General features: G+C 41.1%; 1 protein-coding gene across 13 annotated transcripts in view; it reads left to right on the forward strand.

Annotated features, from left to right (window-relative positions):
* The window catches only part of CADPS (calcium dependent secretion activator), a 1,450,780-nt gene that overhangs the window by 1,410,164 nt on the left and 19,340 nt on the right, over nucleotides 1–21,276 (forward strand). For all 13 annotated transcript variants that reach the window (XM_069206526.1, XM_069206531.1, XM_069206527.1 and 10 more), the window contains one exon: nucleotides 6,348–6,452. In XM_069206526.1, the coding sequence (XP_069062627.1) occupies nucleotides 6,348–6,452 (105 nt within the window). The remainder of the gene's footprint in view (nucleotides 1–6,347; nucleotides 6,453–21,276) is intronic.

Genomic DNA, 21,276 nt, shown 5'->3' on the forward strand with positions numbered 1-21,276 from the left:
TTGAGGTCTGTCAAATTGAAATAATGTCTGATGAATCCATGAACTCATGTGTTTATTGGTAGCATTGAATCCAAATGGAATATGTTCCTTGGACACATAAAGCTCATGCATTTCTTCAATAAATAAAGAAGCTTCATGGTTGATTTAATAACATCCTTTGTCACAAAAGGTATGGTGGCAAAATAGACTTTGCAGATCATTGCCCAATTTAGGTCAACAGCCCAAATCCCAGATTTGGGCGATGACAGGAATGTTAGTTTAAAAAAAGAGGGAACCTTTTCTTCATGGAAGAGGAAGCCTCACACACTTAATCATGTCATGCTTCATCCTCAGCAACCACTCCCCACCCTGGTAGGACGGACTCAACCTCTTGGTGAAGCTAGTTAAGAGGAAGTTCTTAGATAAAAGGTACTGGACAGGAAGGAGATCCAGATACACTAAAAATACCTTGAAGACTACCAGTATATTTACCTTAAACAATGGTGTCCACAGGTATGACTAAAAATGGAAAGGGATGCAAATGATGACGGGAGCACATGATTGATTGACTTGAACACTACCCCTGTACATAACCGCATGCCTCATGTCTCTTATAACAACTGTTACCAGTAAAGTCACAATACAAGCCAAGTGCACAATCAAATGATTCGATGGAGGAGAACCCTTCCAGTGACAGTTGTCCAAAAGTCCTCTGGCACGGCGGTCCTCAGATCGCCATATTACGACTGCTGGTGGCTATCCGCCATTTTCCAGGTGGTCTAGTGGCAGTTGCACTGCTGACACCACCACGCCAACAAAGCATGACTCGCCGTATTTCAGTTTGAAAAATGGCATGGCCTCGATGACCAGGTAAGGTGACCGTCAGAAAGGGAGGGAAGTTGTTGTCTGTGTGGGCCTGTGTGTGCGTGTGTGAGTGTGTGTATGGATTCGGGGGGGAGGAGGGGTTGTGTGTGTGTGTGCATGCACGAGTGTAAGAGTGCTGTGAGTGTGAGTGAGTGAGTGTCAGGGTGTGCATGTGGGTGTGTGAGTCAGTGTGTGGAACTGTGTGCGTTTAGGTTTGTGCGTGTATGCATGGGGTAAATACAGTGTGCAGGGGGTGGGGGGTAGTACAGTGAGCAGGGGGTGAGAATGTCATAAGGGAAGGGGGCTCTTGGATGTAGGGGGAATGGAGGAGTCGTGTACCGGTGACAGGAATGCAAATTCCTGTTGCCGGTAGCCTTTCTGCCAGGGTTTTCAGGCGGTAGGACCACCACGAAAACCCTGGCAGAAAGGGGACTAAAAATACCGCTGGCGGTCTTAGGTGGACCGCCTGTCGGAGATGCTTATCTCCGGGCCAGCGGTCTGAGCGCCCTGGTTGCAGGAATGGAAAAGTGGAGGTTTGGCACAGGCCAAACCGCCAAGCTCGTAATACGGCGGTCCACACCTCCAGCCCGTCAGCGGTGGGACTACCACTCTGAGTCTGGCAGTCTCAAGACCACCAGACTCGTAATGAAGGCCCTAGTCCTTACTTCTTCGCATTATTCCTCTTTCAAAGTCTCAGTTTGGAAGATCAACTATATCATGGCCTATATGGTGGTTGCAGCAAACTGTAACACTGCTAAATCTAGGCTAAATGTGAGCTACCGATGATACATTATTTTCTTGCCTCTGCATTCTTTATTATGTATGGCCTTTTCTCCTTCATTCTCTATCCTTTCCCATTCCTTTTGTTTGTGCTAGTTCCCGACTTACTCCTCGTGTATGTACTCTCTACTCTTTTCACGGTGGTTATTCATGTATTTGTTTTTTCTGGTATAAGTATCTCTTTTTCTCTCGCTGTCCCTTCCAACACACCACCAAGCTCAGTGCCTGTTCCCTCTTCCTCCCCTTTGTAAGCATTCCAAGAGTAGAATCATTAATTAATAATCTTTCTCATTTATGGGATTTTTGACAAAATGAATGGTTGGGGTGTAAAACAGTTGTTAATGAGTAGTGGTGCCTCAGCACAGCAACACACCTGGAGTAGTTTAGTGAGGTGGTCGGGGGTGGTCGGGGTGATCAATGAGCATAAGTAAGACGAGAAGGAGACCAGGGTCTACAGCAGGAGCAGATAGGAAGTACGCTAGGGATAGCGAGGTGAAAAAGACAAACAGGAACGGCTCAAGAGATTACAGAAGACCTCTCACCACGATAAATACAACTGGAGCATCTGCACCTTTGCCTTGAGCTCCTCCACACTTTCACTTACAAATAAAATACACTGGAAATATTCGTTCATATGACATCTTTTTGGTATGTAACTGGTCGCACGCCCTCCATTTACTCGAGCTGAATTTAGTCAGCCACATTAGTTGTCTGCAAACTAAACTATCTGTTCCATTGCTTTACATAACTGTCTGCAGTGTGTGAACTTCTTGAAACTGTGTAATAGTCATATTGTTTATCTGACTAGATTAGCTGGCCAGAATGTCTACAAAAGGATAAAAATGTATTGGTGCGGCATATCCCTCTTGCAGTCTTAAAAAAGTTTCCTTCTTATGTATTGCCAATGTTATTTTATATGCTACATGTGTTACTAGAGTAAAGGTGTCCGGTTTTTAATCAGCGCAGATTGTTTGTGCTTGAAGCATCTTCTGTAAAGCTATTCTAGATCTCTACCTAATGGGTCTATGGTTTGCGGTATAAAAGGCGGTTCAGGTGTAGTTTGTTTAAAGGAAGTCACTGAGATCTAAAATAACAGTTTTGATTAAAGAGGAGAGCTCTCATTGTATTTTAGGAATGTGATAGAATGTTGAAATACGTGTAAAATATGTGTGCCTAAAATATATTTTGGAAGAAAGTTTGTAGGGTGTAGCTGCTGCTTTAAATGGAGCAATAGTATTCATTAAACATGAGTTCAGCTAATTTAAATTGCTGGGAAAGATTAAAAACGTTTAAGCAAAGTAGTATTAAAGCTGGTGGAAAATGGCTTTTGAAGTTTAAACTGCCCACTTCCTTCAAACTCCAATGAATAAATGTTGATCGTTTGCCAAAATGTTTTAGAAAGAAAAAGCCGTCTTTATTGCCCTTTGCTCTACAAGAAATGCAGGCTTGAAAGTTTGACAACAATCCAAGTCTAATGATTACTGTGGAAAATGGTAAGAGGCGATGTGAAAAGAGGTGTTTAGTTTGAGCAATTCGAGCTTTGTCTCTGCCAAAAAATGAAGAAGCCTCCCTTGTTTTTTTCTTGTTGTCGTGAAGAGCTGTTGCAGCAGCACAAGCTACCGAGCAGTGGTGAAGGGAGAGAACATGAACTTAAATGGAAAAGAGAGGAAATAAGACTGGAATTTACCAGGGACTAACGTGCGTTTTTACCCCGGCTTTAAAGAGAGAAAAAAGCACTGCCTTTTCTCTTAAGGGCATTTGTTTTAATAAAACAACCATTATGTTCTTTGTCATTTTTTGTATCATTAGGTAAGGCATACACATGCAAAAGCTTTTAACGTCCTATGTACCCTTTTCCCCCAATGGGGTGCTATGAAATACCTACCAGTCGTGTGGGGGAATAGGAAAATTAAAATGCAAGTATATAATTAAAGCTAGCGAAATATAGATTGTGCTTATATACATCTGTGCCACAAAGGTGTTTTGTAAGAAATACGTGCTGTCATTTGCAATGTATTTGTAGAAATCGTTCATTTAATTTATTCTAGAAGTCCGTCAAATCGTCGCTTCTTTCTCTATCTTTTCTAACGAGATTCCTCAGAAATTCTTAAAGAGGTACCCAAATTCTTGGGCTGTGCAGGGGACCAGTTGGTAGCACAAGTCAGAGACGTTTTAAGGCATGGTCGTAGGGGGCAATTGCCCATCCCTACTTCCCTACTCCCCATGTCACTCTCCTACCACCTCACCTCATAAGAAGATTACATAGTCCTATACCATCGTGTGCATAGCAGCTGTGCATAGAGACATTGTATTCAGGTGCCCTCTGACCTGTCCTGCAGAAACTAACTACTAAATTACCCACCAGAGGCGTGTACTTCTAGTACAGGTAAAGTCTGTTGCTGCAAGAAACGTGTCTAAATTTTTCAACCTCAAATAGATGATTTTGGGGCACGCCTTAAATATTGTACTGATGCTGGTTAGTTTTGTATTGCTTAGGGGCTATTTTGTATTGATTTCGAAACTTTTGCTCTGACAATTGGCCGAATGACCAGTCTAAAAACCGCATTCGCTGTGTCTGGCCAGTACACAAGAGACAGTGTGTACTAGTTGTTCTAATCTAAAGTCGGTTTAAGGTTGATGCAAAATTGGCAACCATAACTGCCAAATTGCTCAGGATTGATGCAATTTGCATGATCAGGCGCATAGTGTTTTATAAAGTACATGGTGCATATATGTGTGATGTGGGCAAATTGGTTTGGAATGGAAAACGAACAATTTGTAAGACTGTGATAACAACACTCGTTCTCTTTTCCTTCTATGAGTTCCTTCTGATATGATGGCACCTAACTAGATGTGTTCTGTTCTCATACATAGGTGAAACATCTTTCACAGTCATATTTTCAAACTGCTTTATCGATTCACGATTTAAAAAAAAAAAACATGCATTTTACACTATATCTGACAGAGGAAAAGCAGCCTTCAAATGATCATATCTAGACATAATGCATTATTTGGAATGTATTTATCTGCATATTAAAGCACCTATTTTCAACTAACTAAAACATATGGGGATAGCAAAATGCAAAGGGTTAATAATTTTAATTTCATATTTCGGTCACTTTGGACAATCATGTCCCATGGTATTACTCCTATGTACCTAGTAACTTACATCTGAATAAGGACATTGAATTTGTTTCCACTGTGTAGTATGACGATATATCTGATAGGCCAACTGCAAGGTCTTTAATAAATCTATTGCGAATGTTTGCGCTAAGTAAATATTAATTAGGTTATCACTGTGTGGAGTTATTAGTAGATGATACCGACTATAATAGTAAGTAGAGATTTGGCAAGGTAGGTTCAATATAGAGCACAATTGTGTCGCTTGTGTTTTATCAGAATTAGAGCATTTTGTGACGGATTTCTATAGTGAGTTGATGTAGCAATGCTCTTCATAATGAGATGTTCTTATCTAAAATGTAAGAAGGCCGATGAGAGGATTCTGCCTCAAAAACTTTAATGACTTTTGTGAGTAAAAAATATTTGATTTTGGTAAATATCTATTTTTTCAAATCAGAATGCCACCAGAGAGCCTTTTGGTATTGTTTTCTGTTTTTTCGTGGCTGATTAAATACATCAATGCATGCACCCCTTACGTATTGATGCGTCAATTATATATATCCACTTTCTCATCAAATGCAGTTTTAATTTGCAGACTGTGTGACAGATGTCTCTTATATGAGCATGTTTTGAGTGCATTATTCATTGTCTTTGAATTCTACCTACTGTGCAAAATGCCTCCTCATTTTATTTCAGCGATTTAATTACTGCTCCTCAAATTAACACAGTCTAGTACAGTTCGCGATGTTTAGTGCTGACACTTTCTAGCACTGTTCATATTTCTCTTATGAATATATGAACAGTATTTAAAAATCTCAGCACACCAGAGACTTCCTGCTCTGCAGGGGTGGCAGTCTGCAATGACACAGCTTCGAGCATTTTTCACAGAGAAGAGGCAAAACGTTGCCGCCTCAAGGGGAAGTATGATTTTCAACAGCTTGAAGTGAGCTCATTTGTGGCTGCCTCGTCATTTTGGCTGTTATTTTGGGATAAAATTATCTCATATACTGTTGCCAAGAGAGAGGTCAGGCATTCTTGTTTGCCGGTCTATTTGTAATATTAAAAAAATGTTCGCTGATTTTATTAAGGTTACTTTTTACAATAATTTTACAGTTACAAGTGCTTAATAGGATAAGCTTACCAAATTTGCAAACTGATGTTAAGATCCTGTAAGGTAATTTCAAGTACTGCAGTCTTGAGGTCTGACAGTCGGTTTCCTTGGCAGTGGGTGTAAAATGGCTTCCTGTTGTAATACAACACGAGCATGCTAATTTCTTAACCTGATCGTGGTACACAATGTCTATGGCATGTGGACGGGATTGAAAAATATCACAAGCCTATTTGCCCGGCATTGATGTCGCTGGCCATGATGATAATGGGAAAGTAGACTGAAAAGGCTGTGGATGGAGAAGGTTGACCACAATGCATAAAACAAACGTTTCCAAAAGAAATGCTATTTTGTGTCACTGAATACCCCAAAGGCAGTAGTTGCTGAAAAGTAGCATAGATTGGTTCATGTGCCCAGTAGCATCCACAATGTGATGTGCTTGTTGTAGGCACTCTGTTACGACTTGCTTGCTGGAGAACTTTTCTTTCTGTTTCAGCAATGGTACACCAGCTCGATGAATGTCGTGTGCACCTGGCTGACGGATCGGATGGACCTGCAGCTACACATCTATCAATTAAAAACCCTCATTAGGATAGTTAAGGTAATGCTCCTTTTTACAGAGTGTACAGATACTGTCTTTCAAATGTAACGTCATTAAAACAATGGGATAATTACATAATGTGTTTTTACTGAATTGTTCAAATATAATACACCGCATAATAGCATAAAGAAAAATAAGGCAAATAGAATGTTTGTAATACCCGCCTAGTTGGCACCATAAGGTTGTTGTTATTGCTCCAAACTCGGCATGCAGATATTGTTCCTATATTAAATGAAGGGTTTTTAAGTATGCCATAAGCACACTAGCAATCTTATTGCTGCAGATGAGTGTTTTAATATAATGTTGAGTTTAAATATCAACCTCCAAACATATCGACTTCAGAATATCAGCTACAACAAACTTACTAAATTAAGTATGTATAGGTAAGTATAGCTTTTCTGTTCTTTACTACACATCTACATAACTTGGCCATATATATATTGCCAAAGTATGTAGTTAGGGACTTGAGTATAATAAATCTCTACTTATCTGTATTCCCTTACTTTGACTACATAGTTGACATCGATATACTGGAGTCAATATTTTGTAGATCGATATTTTTGACTCTGATATTCTAATATACAACCCTAACACTGTGTTGTAATATTGACATACCACCAGATCCAAATATATACCTTCTAAATTCTCTGTCTTTTTAGGAAAACCTTGTTCTTTTACCAAATAGCATGTTCCCATGTGAAAGAAAACGAAGCAGCATGTTGATTGCTATTTTCCCCTCGCAGCTATTTCTATTTAAATCTGTTCTGTGATCATTATAGAAATGCAAATCAATATTGTTCTCGTAGTTAATTGAAGTAGTACATTTTACAATGGGTGAATACAGTGAGCTAGAAGAGATCACAAAGGCGAGATAACATACCCTAAAAGGACATTTGTATCCCTGTGTATGTGTGTGCGTGTCTTGGGCTAATGATAATTATTTCAGTGTGAAATCACAGGGGCTTGCGTGATACGCAGTAGGGTGCTACACAGGTTTGTGATCATTTTGACTTATATTTTGGTGCTTTTATAATACTTTTAAAATGTTTATACTAGTTTATAGAATCAGCAAATAGAGTACCCACTACCTAGGGAATATATACATACATATATATATATATATATATATATATATATATATATATATATATATATATATATTTATATATAATTGCAATTGCCACTACACAGCACGCCTGAATTTACTCATTAATAAATTTGATATTTTCTTCTGTATTACTGCAGTTGTAAAATGTATCAATTCTACAAAGAGAATTCCGATCGGTATTATCACCCAAATGTTAGACATACTGGACGCCTAAAATGCTTAGAAGACAGACAAAAAGAGAAAATTATAAGGCAGATCAAACAATTTATGGCTGGATATTCCATTTATGTTTGTACGAGGGTAAGATAACATTAATAACAGATACCGAGGTTTATCTGGATCCTAGTGTGTGTGTGTTTGTGCCTGTGTGTGTGTGCATTCATGAACTTCTCCAAAAGATTATAATGATTTCTTAAACACCTGCATGTATCAACTAGGTCTCATGCAATAAGATGTTAGCCAGTGTTTGTATCACACATAGTTAACTTTTTCCCATAAAAAGGTTAAACAGTATGATTTATATAATTATGCTGATTTCGCTCATGTAGAGAATATGTGATGGAGGTGGCTGACTGGAGGGTGTGTGGCCTGTGTGACTCTTCTCCTGCACTTCCATGACGGCAAGAGCTGTGCATCAGCAGGGGCCCTCGGCTTAGAGCTCATGGATGGAGCTGAAGTGACACAGAATAAGAGAAAGAGATGCATGAAACCAGATCCTGGCATCCCTGTAGAGTCTTCAGCGAGGCTGTTTCTAGTGGGATGGCCGGAAGGCCTGTTAACCGCGCCACCTGCCAGACAGAAGGTACGAGGACTATGATGACACACAAGAGGTGGGAAAGGCTGAGCGGTCATATTCCCATTCAGCAAGTGGATACTGAAGCCTGCATAAAGCCTACAGCAGCTATGGCTTCATGGAACAGAGAACCATGAGGGCTTAACTATGCTTTCAAAATGTTTTGCTGTTTTTTTTTAATATGGTAGAGGGAGACCTAGAAAGATGCCACCATTTCCCGTTTACGCTTTCAAATCGATTTCTTGTTTGGAAGGTACCCTTTATAAAATTGGTACTATCCCTTTGATATAGTTATTACAGAGGGCGTTGGTGCTGGATATTGTGACGTGGTGCAGAATAGGGGAGTTAACCCTCATATTTCTAATGGAAGGAGAAGTTGTTTGATGACCAAGTTAACTCTCAGACATGCAGAGTGGAAAGCATTTGTACAACAATGCCAGTGACTTTGGGCATGGCTGAATTGGTGCAGCAGACGGCGTCGGACAGGTTTCTCAGAGCAAGTAATTTCATGGTGTCATTGGACTCTCTTAAAGAGATAGAGCTAAGGCTTTGTATTTGCTAATTCTGTAAAAGGTAGTACTCTCTTTATTATACTTGACAGTCTGGGAAAACAAGCAGCCCAGGGCTTAATTTAAGAATGTAAGAGAGGTGTATGGAGACAGTCGTGATTTCAGTAGAAAATATTTTTCCTAATCACAATACAGTACAGATTTTTTGACTGTTTGTTCACAATATTTGGTAAAAATTCATATCCTAAATTCTAGTATGAAGTGGAGAAATCTGCCTGGAGTACAAGGCTATCTTTGACCTTCCAACTCCCACCATGTTGGACAGGTTAAGCCCAGTCTACTTCAAATAGATTCTTGCACAAACATCCAATACTTGTCGAGGAAAATGCCTTTGGCAGTGGAGCTTCTGTCCCTGACAAGAATCCCTACTTTAAAGAACGCTTGAATCTCTCTGTACTAGTTATGTCAGTAATGTATCCAGACCAGTTCCTTTCCATTTCCTTATATTACCTGTGTTCCTTTTCGGATCTCACTTACATACAGCTAGCTGTCTGTGGGCAAAAGATCTATTATAGCCAATCTAAATTTAGGTCCTGATTTAGACATTGACGGACCAGTTACTCCATCACAAAACAGACAGATATCCCATCTGCCAAAATCGATATCCTATTATATTCTATGGGACTTAGATTTCGGCAGATGGGATATCTGTCACTGTTGTGATGGAGTAACCCGTCCGCCAATATGTAAATCAGGACCTTAGTGTGGGGTTGGGTCTACTACTTGCTCATGATTACATAGCATTCTTTTATCTCTCAGTTACTCACTTTTGGTCAATTAATTTTCTCCTTGTTGTTTTTACAAGACCACATAACATTACAGTCTCTGTGTTTTGACTGAATAAGTTGTATCTTTCCACTACTGATATCAAGACTTTCCATTGCAGTACATGACAGACTATTTTCGCTGCCTCTTTTTGCTTGTTCTGCCAGGGCTCCTCTCCTGACCTGATCCTGAGCTCTTTATTAAACACTGCTCCTCCCAGTGCCTAGTTGCCCCCCAACGCAATTCACACACTATCTTCTGCTACTCGCTGAATCGGTATGCAGACATATTTGAATTATTTTTAAAGCATTCTAAAATGGCCACCCATGGAGGCCTTTGTATGCACATATATGCATGCACCTGATTGCATTGAGAAAACCATTTTAAGATTAATGTTAGGCATGCATAAGCATGTTTTTGTATATGTGCACAACTGCATGCATGCACATGTGTGGTAACTATCCTAGATTGCTTCTTCTTAAGCTATATAGTTAAAAATAGTTAGGACCTATATCACATAGGAAAAGCATTCTTTGTTTTGCTTATAACTTTGGCACAGTTTGACGATTCTTCACAAACTTTTCAAAACTAATGTGCCAGTCACTTTAGCTGCTGCCTGGAACGTTTCAGGGAAATTTGTCAAGCGGGGGCCAAGATAAAGGGGAGTCCCAAAATGTGTTTTCACCATGCAATTTCCCCATAATGATTTTAGGCATGACTACAGCCCGAACCGCTAAACGACATTATTTGAAATTTGGCAAAAGCTAGATCTTGGACTGGAAGAATGACTTTTGTAATTTGGTGGAAATCTGTTCAGTAGTTTTGGAGTAATGAAAGAAAAAAGATTTTTGTATATCTAGAGACAAGAAGAGTATCTGGATCTGACAGATCTCAAACTGAGAACTGATTGGCTGCCCCATTTCAACCAGGAAGGGGTGGCACCCATCTTAGGACTTGGGCCCATATTTATACTTTTTTGCAATGCTTTTGCATCATTTTTTAATGCAAAAGTGGTGCACAATTACAAAATATAATTGTATTTGGTAAGTTTGCACTGCTTTTGTGTAAAAAAAATGATGCAAATGTGGTGCAAACATGTATAAATATGGGACTTTGTACTTAGACATGAGTCCTAAAAAATGCAAAAAAAAAGACACATGGAGGCAGGATAGAAAAAACCTGAGTCATGAGTCTGGTGATTGGATCCCAGAAGGACCCCATCTGGGGCCAAAAAAGCTTTTTAAAAATGTTGCCGCTGTTCACAGAGGATCTGCAATCCATGCTACTGGATTTTTTAAAGAAAAACAAGCACAGTCTGCTGCACTTGTTTTTAAGCCCCCCGGTTGGCCAGGTCCAGGGGGCAACATATGTATAATCTGAGAAAGGGGAGCACATGTGCCCCCCCTACAGGCTGATTTTTGCCCCATGGACCTCATCCCTTGGGGCCCAGACACATAATAAAGGGGGAGGGGGCACTGAACCCCCCTCACCAGGCTGATTTTTTCCCTGAGAACTCCATTCCTTGGTGCTTGGCTGAATATGAAAAGGGGAGGGGCACATGACCCCCCAGGCTAATTTCAACCCTGGGGACCCCATCTTCCAGGGCCGGGACACATCTGTAATGTGGAGTGGGACTTTATTACCCAGGGCTGGCTCAGGCTGCATCCCAGGGTGCCCCTCTGGAAACATACAGGTTTCCCAGCCCACAATGGTGTGGGCAGAGAAACCTTTGCTTGCTCTTACTTGGCAGGAGAAATTTAAATTCCCTCCAAGTGTGATCAAACAGAAATTCTACTCCCAATGGGCAGGAGCATGAGAAATGCTCCTGCCCACTGGGAGGGGACTTCAAATCTGTTTTCCTGCCTGCAGTGATGTGGGCAGGGAAACAGATCTAATCATTGCTCCTTCCCTCAGGTAACAGCATGTTTTAGCTTCTCCATAAGGGAGGGAGTAATGCCGTCTCCTGCAGGATGGCACCAGGGCACCCACCCTTTGTTGGATAGACTCAAGCAACTATAAATCATGCGTTAAGGTATCTATAACTTGCGCCCCCGCCAAGCACAGTTTTCTCATCAATAATTTCACTTCAAATGTTGCTGTGATATTATCAATTATGTCATAGAAAATATCATGACTGATGTAATTTGTGGGGTAATTAGCAGTGCATGGCGAGGGGAACAAGATATAGTTACCTTCGGGCACAAGTTATTTTGCCTGAGATAACTATAACTGCTGAATTTCTATGGTTTTGCCTGAACATAACTATAATGTCCCTGTAACCTTTTGTTTTCTGGTGAATTTCTACAGTGCTTTTTAATTCTATTTCCTAAATATAACGTCCCTGTAACCTTTGATTTTTCAGTGAAGTTCTATGGTTTTTTAACATAAAGTAATAATTAACATATGTTAATCCAACCGCTGCCACACATGGCCATCGGTTGTGTGTTGGTGGAGGTTGGCCATAGGGCCTTGCCTGTGACCAGCCCCTGAAGCCAACCCCCCACAGGCAGCCAACCCCAAGCTGCACGCAGCCTTTGTCTGTGGGTCAGTGACTCCCACTGTATGGGTGTGTGACTGGGTTCGTGTGGTTGTGCAAGTGGGTGTGTAAATGTATGAGTGGGTGTGTGAGTGAGTGGCTGTGTGGGTCTGTGTGTAGTTGTGTGAGTGGTTTTATGGGTCTGTGAATGCGTTTGTGAGTGGATGTATGGGTGTGTGAGTGGTTGTGTGGGTGCATAAGTGGGTGTGTGAGTGGTTGTATGAATGACTGTGTGGTCTGTGAGTTGGTGTGTGAGTGCATGAATGAGTGGCTATGTGGGTCTGTGTGTAGTTGTGTCAGTGGTTTTATGGGTCTGTGAGTGGGTGTGTAAGTGGATGTATGGGTGTGTGATTGGTTTTGTGGGTGTATAGGTGTGTGTGAGTGGGTGTATGAGTGGCTGTGTGGGTCTGTGAGTGGGTGTGTGTGAGCGCATGAGTGAGTGGCTGTGTGAGTCTATGTGTAGTTCTGTGTGTAGTTGTGTCAGTGGTTTTATGAGTCTGTGAGTGGATGTGTTAGTTGATGTTTGGGTGTGTGAGTGGTTGTGTGGGTGTATAAGTGGGTGTGTGAGTGGGTGTGTGAGTGGGTGTATGAGTAGCTGTATGGGTGTGTGAGTGGGTGTATGAGTGGCTGTGTAAGTGTGTAAGAGGGTTTGTGAATTGGTGTGTGAGTAGGTGTGTGCATTGCTGCATGGGTTTTTGACTGGGTGTGGTAGTGGTTTTGTGGGTGTATGAGTGGCTGTGTGGGTCTGTGAGTGGGTGTGTGAGTGGATTGGGTGGGTCTATGAGTGGGGTTATGAGTGGTTGTGTGGGTATGTGAGTGGGTGTATGGGTGTGTAAGTGGGTGTGTGAGTGTGTGTGTGTGAATGGGTGTAAGTGGCTGTGTGGGTCTATACCTGGGTGTGGTAGTTGTTTTGTGGGTGTGTGAGTGTGCAAATGGGTGTGTGAAAGAGTGTGTGAGAGGGTTTGTGAATGGGTGTATTTTTTTATTGGGATCTGGATCAAAAACTCCATCATGGATTTACACGGGAAGAACCACCTTCAGCACCAACAAGGACCTGCAGACCCTTGTGCACCCCCAAAAAGACATTTTTGGGCAATTTCTTGACCACGAGGTGTCCCTAACAGACACCTGCATCAGTCCCATGGGATCAGAGTAGCTCTACCCTGACCCCTTCTACCAGTTTTCACTTTTATTTTTCCTGCCGGGAACCATTGACAAAATGGCAGCTGAAACTTTCCTATCAGGTTCCGACCAGCCAATCACAGCATTGCTTTTGGCATATGGATCTATGGATCCACTTCAGTGGATCTGCACTGGATCCGTATCTCTAGATATTCATACTTTTTGTTCTTTAATAACTCCAAATGTACTGAACAGGTTTATACCAAATTACAAAAAGAGATCTTTCAGGACCAAGATCTAACTTTCTGCAAAATTTGGTGTAATTCTGTTCACGGTTCAGGCTGTAGTGGTCTCTAAAATCCCTATAGGACATTTCTTAGAAATGGGGTCTTTGGTTGACAGTCAGGTTATCCCCTGTTCAAGCAAGGCCCCTTACTCTAGTCAGGGTAAAAGAGAATCACCCTCAGCTAACCCCGCTCACCCCATTGGTAGCTTGGCACGAACATGCGGGCTAAACTTCAGAGTGCTAGGTGTAAAGTATTTGTACCAACACACACAGTGACTTAATGAAAACACTACAAAATGACACAACACAGGTTTAGAATAATAGAGAATATTTATCTAAACAAAACAAGACCAAAACAACAAAAATCCACAATACACAAGTCAAGTTATTAATTAAAAACCAAAAAGAGTCTTCGTGTAATTTTAAACACAGACTATCACTGTTAGTGTGAAAACGTACCTTTGGTGCATCAAAAATAACCCCGCATGGGCGAGTGTGCATCAAGAAGGGCTTGCGATGTGTCGATTTCACTCACGAGCGAGACCTTGCGTTGTTTCTCCTTTCAACGGGTCGGGGAGTGTCGTTTCCTCTCTCTGCAGGAGAGCGAGGCGTCGATCCGGTCAGCACTCTCGGGTCTGGGCAGGCCTTGCGTTGTTTTTACACGCCCAGTGGTGCTTGCGTCGGAAATCCAGCCGCATGATGATCCGAAAACCACGTAGCGAGGGTTGCGATCTCACCAGCCTCCGTCAGCGATACTGCACGTCGTTTCTCCAGCTCCGTGCGTCGATTCTTTGGACGCGTTACAGGCGAGCATCGATTTTCAGCCACGAAGCCGGCGGCGCGTCGATTTCCCAGCCGCAGATCTTTTCCCTACACGGCGTTCTGTGCTTGGATTTCTTCATCTTAGGCTGCCAGCTTCTCCTTTCAGGGTCCCTGGAACTGGATGGGCACCACTTGGCAGAGTAGGAGTCTCTCCAGAGAATCCAGGTGCTGGCAGAGAGAAGTCTTTGCTGTCCCTGAGAATTCAAACAACAGGAAGCAAGCTCTAAATCAAGCCCTTAGATAGATTTACAAGATGGAAGGCACATAAAGTCCAGTCTTTGCCCTCTTACTCTGGCAGAAGCAGCAACTGCAAGATAGCTCCACAAAGCACAGTCACAGGCAGGGCAGCCCTTCTTCCTCAGCTCTTCTCCAGGCAGAGGTTCCTCATGGTTTCCAGAGTGTTCTAAAGTCTGTGGTTTTGGGTGCCCCTCTTATACCCAATTTATCCTTTGAAGTAGGCCTACTTCAAAGCAAAGCCTCTCTTGAATGTGAAATCCTGCATTGCCCAGGCCAGGCCCCAGACACTCACCAGGGGTTTGGAGACTGCATTGTGTGAGGACAGGCACAGCCCTTTCAGGTGTGAGTGACCACTCCTCCCCTCCCTGCTAGCACAGATGGCTCATCAGGAAATGCAGACTACACCCCAGCTCCCTTTGTGTCACTGTCTTGTGTGAGGTGCAACCAGCCCAACTGTCAAACTGACCCAGACATGGAATCCACAAACAGGCAGAGTGACAGAAATGGTACAGGCAAGAACATGCTCAATTTCTAAAAGTGGCATTTTCAAACACACAATCTCAAAATCAACTTTACTAAAAGATGTATTTTTAAATTGTGAGCTCAGAGACCCCAAACTCCACATGTCCATCCGCTCCCAAAAGGAATCTACACTTTAATCATATTTAAAGGTAGCCCCATGTTAACCTATGAGAGGGACAGGCCTTGCAACTGTGAAAAATGAATTTAGCAATATTTCACTGTCAGGACATACAAAACATATTACCATATGTCCTACCTTAACCATACACTGCACCCTGCCCTTAGGGCTACCTAGAGCCTCCCTTACGGGTGTCTTACATGTAATAATAGGGGAGGTTCAGGCCTGGAAAGTGGGTACACTTGCCAAGTCGAATTTACAGTTAAAACTGCACACACACAGACACTGCAGTGGCAGGTCTGAGACATGATTACAGAGCCTCTCATGTGGGTGGCACAACCTGTGCTGCAGGCCCACTAGTAGCATTTGATTTACAGGCCCTGGGCACCTCTAGTGCACTGTACTAGGGACTTACTAATAAATCAAATATGCCAATCATGGATAAGCCAATTACATACACATTTTGTAAAGGAACACTTGCACTTTAGCACTGGTTAGCAGTGATAAAGTGCCCAGAGTATCAAAAATAGCAAAATCAGAGTCCAGCACACATCAACAACCCGGGAAACAGAGGCAAAAAGTTAAATGGAGACCACGCCAAGGATGAAAAGTCTAACAACATTGCATGGGAAAAACATGTTTTGGGACCCCCTTTTTCTCGGCCTCCAATAAACGAATGACCATGACACTTTCCAGACAGCAGCTACATTGATTGGCACAGTAGCTCTGAAACTTTAGTGAAGATTTGTCAAAAGGCATCAAATTTATTAGCAAAACTAAAAACTCAGTTCCTATGGAAGCTATTCCATCATAACAGACTGCATGGGCCCACGCCATCCAGAAAACATAAGTATTGCAAAGCCACTAGTTCTGCAACCCACTGACACAAGTGAGATTTGCTTTGCCAAAGCCTGGTAAGTTTACCACATATGCCTTTCAGGAAGACTCTAAAATAAGAATAGGGTTTTCCAGACAGACTTGTGAGAAAGTTGCCAAAAGTCTTCTTTTCTAGTAAGCATCTCATTATGCCACTGTGGATGGATTTAGCACACAACATCTGATGTCCCAAATTCCAGAAAGATGTGCATAAAAAATTCAAAGATTATGGCAGATTTGATTGTTTGAAGTCAAATTATATTTTCAAGATACTTGATTACCTATTTCCTCCTTAAATATCAGAGGACTGTTGCACCTCCTCGCACCCCCCCAACCCACAACAAGACACTTGGGTGTCATTAAAATCTATGGGCAGATCTTTGCCATGTACTGTAAGAGTTCGGACATAAACTCACCTCACGTTTATGATCTGTATTAATATCATATGATCTGCCACACTATTTTCCTAATTTCTAAGGTAGCACTTCATTCTACACTAGATTTTACATTCCAGTTGATTAGTATACCCTCCACCACTTTACTTATTACATTTTTTTAATGAATTTTACTTACAACATTTGAATGTTGAGAGTACCATGAATAAAATAGAGTAGCTCAGGTCAATAATGTCTGGTGTACGCCTTCTGTCACAACAGTACAATTCTTGTGTTTCTATTTCTCTTTATTTAAATTTAGAACATTATACCCTTAGTAAGTGTCATGTTCAAAATTCCATAAAGCCCTTTGTCTCCACCTGTATCTTTTGGTAAGTTGGGTTAAGGGCCTTTAACAGGTGGTATAGGCTTTACCAGAGAGCTATAATGATGTACTTTGCACTTAGCAATTTTAAATTACAACAATCCTATTTAGTGATTACTTTGGACAGATTGATCACCTGTGCCTTCCTTCAGCAGGAGGGTACCAAATAGTAATCTAATTTTAAGGCATGCGTTTTATCACATGCAAAAGAGTATGGTTCATTTCACCATTCACCACAGTTAGGAGAAGAAAATATTGTGTGTTCTTTTGATCTCGCTACCATAATTGTATGCACCCCAATGTTGGGAATGAGGAACCAGTAAATATATCCACTCCATTATCACTAAGCATTCCTATCTGTATTTTCTTTAACATGAGCAATGGTTGTTTTTACACTTCTTTTGGCACAATTTGCACTTGAAAAGATTTGTAAATAACTCCTTTAGGCTGTATTCCAGCGAAGACACTGTTTTTCATACCTGACTTCCTAAATCCCATCTCCAGCTGTGAATATGGATAATTTGCAAAGTGAGGATAGAGTGGCATACTTATTCACGTGATATCCACTCCGTGCAGCTACGAATAACTAGGTGGCAGTAATTTAATAAAATATCACCGAATATATAAATATTAAATGTTAAACATCTGTTCAGTGTAAATTTTTTTTAGCAAATAACATACAGTACTCTGCAGTAAAGTAGTGCATAATGAAAAAGTATTCCGTAGAAAGGAATGACCACTTTGACACCACCTAAATGACTTACTTCACTATAAAACAAAGAAACACAAACTTTACAATGGACTACATATGACCATTTTAGGTACCATTGTGCTTGGGAGTGACATTTATGCCACAAGAAACTGATTAGGGAAAGAAAATGGTTTGGCATACGCTAGCTATGTAAATCACACTTTAAAGAAGCAGAGTGCTGTGGGCAATGATGTGGCTCAATACATAAACTCTGAGCTTCCAGGTGGACCAAATAAGGCTACGTTCCAATGTTTTTCATACTAAAATCCATATGATATGGAATTAAACATGGAATTAAACATCATAAACGCTGTTCGTTAATCTGCATATAGATTACTCATTGATTTGAAAATATACATTATGGTTATTAAAATTCAGAGCATACACAAATTGTACTCAATAGAGCCAGAAATGTATTTCTTTGTGGCCATGGTATAGATCTTCGGCATTGGATTGTATACTGTCCAATATTTCTTGTTATGTGTGCAAGGACCAGTAGAAGACAAACGTTTCTTATCTGTTGAGTTCTCGAAGTAGATAGGCCTAGGCAAAGTCAAAAGGTCTGGAATTGTTGCAGGCCATTTGGCGTTGCCAATGTTTTGTTCTGTTTTTTGCAAATGTTTATTGTTGGGGAAGCTGCTGAGCCCTCTAAAATATATATTGGCTAAAAACAAAAATATATTTGATCTGGAAAATCGCACATTACTATTGTAGTCTTTGGCACTTAAAAAACACTTTGTGTGTGGATGTGCCACTTGTTAATAGACAAACTGCTGTTACTCTTATATATATATATATTTTTTCCTCATTCACTTGTCCAGCCTCTCGATGAGGGAGATCAGTTCAACTAACATTCAATCTCCTCCTAGAGACTCCTGTCCAGGACAGTCCGCATCTCCGATTAGCAAAGCCTTACCGGCCCGCCTTCAAAGCTGCCGGAAACTGCCCTTGGTGTAATCACAGGACAAAACCTCATTCTTGCGATTCCAACCATCTTTTCAATGGGTCCCAAAATTTGTACTTTTTATTTGCTTCCTCTTTATCCCTTACATCTAAAGTTAGATTATATATTAATGAATCCTTCCACTCTAGCGCCGTCGGGGGAGAAGCACTTATCCATTTCTTACATATCTCCCGCCTTGCCAACAACATCATATAGAAAAGTAATTTGGCATTATCTTTTGTTAGATTCCTGGAATCCAATTGACAAGCAAAAATAACCACGGAGGGGCTTACCTGGTACTTTAAAGGTATAATTCTGTTCACTATCTCACCAACCTCTTTCCAAAACAAACTGAGCTGGCGACACTCCCAGAACATATGAATGTCGCCTGCTAGATCCATGCCACACTTTTTACAGCTAATCGAGGTACCTTCCATCAATTTAGACAGTTTCCCTGGGGACCAGAAGGCCCTGTGAATGTAAAACAAATGATTTCATCTTACACAGGCAGGTTTGACTGTAGAATACAATAATGTAATAGATACTTGCCATAATTCTCTTATCTCTTCTCTAGTACTCCTGGCAAGCATTCTCCCCAGATTTCTTCAGGCAAGCGAAATTCTCCATCCACCGTTTCAATCATTGTCCAATACCATCTTGCAACTTCTTTCTTTCCTGAAAGGTCTTGATATAGTAATTCTTCCAATTCGTTAGAACCACCCACCTCTTCTTTGACGCTCTTCACCCAACTCCATATTTGCAGGTATTTAAATTTGGAAAGATATCCATCTACCTTTATATTAAGGTCCTCATAGGGGAGTAACTCCCCGTCAGTACAAAGCTGTCCCCATTGTACAAGCCCAGCCTCCTTCAAAGGTTTAGCCAAGGCGTATCTAGTCCATTCCGGTGAGCCTGGAGCATCCTAAAGAGGCGCATATTTACTATAAAATGGTAACTTGGTAGCCCTCCTTAGATCGTACCAAACGTTAGCACAGTCTTGCAATATTTTAAACCTCACCTTTTTGAAATATTTAGGATCTCCAAATTTATAGAGAAACCCTGACTTTGTATCATAATTGGATTCCATCATAACTTTAAGAACCTGCCCCAACTCTGAAATCTTTGACCTATTCAATGCCCCCCTCATGTTCTTAATGAAAACCACCCAAGCATAATATTGAAGATCCGGCAACGCTAACCCTCCCTTCTCCTTCCTCCGTCTCAATTTTTTCCATGCAATTCGCACACCTTTGGAGGTCCAAATAAATTCTACCCTGTAATTTACCCATCCATTCTTTATTATATTTCAAAGGGACAGCATTGAAAATAAATATTAACTTGGGTAGTATCGTCATCTTCACTAAATTAACCCTCCCGAAAATAGTAAGAGGTAGATTAACCCAACTCTTCATTAATTTACTGATATCTAACATAACTCTCATAAAATTAACCTCTGCTATTTTGTCTATATCTTGTGTTATCACAATGCCCAAATATTTCAATTCCTTCTGAATTAATACACTCTCCTCTTGCATATTCCAGTTCATAATTTCAGTTTTTTCCTTATTAACCGCATATCCAGCAATTTCCCCAAATTCCCTTGTCAGTTCTTCCAATGCCGGTAGGGTTTGCTGTAGATTCGCTGTGTACACCATCAGGTCATCTGCATACAGAGCAACCTTCCTACTCCAAGCCCCACCTCTAAACGGGACTATCTTCTGTTCTCTTCTAATCTTGCAAGCCAAAGGTTCAATATACATGTTGAATAACAATAGTGATGGTGGACATCCCTGTCTAGTTCCCCTCCCAATTTTAAAGGGGCGCGTTAAATTACCATTGACCAAGATTTTTGCCTCCACATTCTGGTATATTATCTGCAATGCCCTAGTAAATTTCTCTCCCAAATTAAAAACCTCACAAAGGGTACCCATATACGCCCAATTAACTCTGTCAAAGGCCTTTGTGGCATCGATCATCACTAGGGCCAATGGTTCCTTACATACTTCAGCTATGTCTATGGAGCCTATCAGGCTCTGAGTCAACTCTTGCATGTATCTCCCCTTTACGAATCCTTTTTGATCTTCCTGAATCAATTTACCTAAAGTTCCCCCCAGTCTCCTTGCCAGAACTTTTGTAAATACTTTATAATCACAGTTTAATAGAGAGATCAGCCTATATGAGTCACAGCTTATGGGGTCCTTCCCTGGTTTAAAAAAAAATCAGAGTAATAATGGCCTCCTTCCAAGAGGCGGGACACATACCCCCTTCCAATAAAATATTATTACACAATCCAGTTAGGAATTTTGTTATACTACCTCCTAATGCTCTGTATATCTCAAAAGGTAATCCATCTGGCCCTGGGGCTTTCGCCAGCTTCCCTATCTGTATACATTGCTCCACTTCTTCTTGCCCGATAGGATCATTCAAAACTTTATTATCCTCCTCCTCCAGGGCAGCTAAGTCCAGATCCCTCAACCATTTTTTAACTTTCTCTGATGACACTTCTAAATCTTCTGTATAAAGCTCCTTAAAGTGATTTCGAAAGACCTCCCGGATCTCGTCATTATTACTATTACAGATGAGTCCTGAATCTTTATCCTGAATCCTAACCACGTTA

This window comes from Pleurodeles waltl, chromosome 9, assembly GCF_031143425.1.
Source record: "Pleurodeles waltl isolate 20211129_DDA chromosome 9, aPleWal1.hap1.20221129, whole genome shotgun sequence".
NCBI lineage: Eukaryota > Metazoa > Chordata > Amphibia > Caudata > Salamandridae > Pleurodeles > Pleurodeles waltl.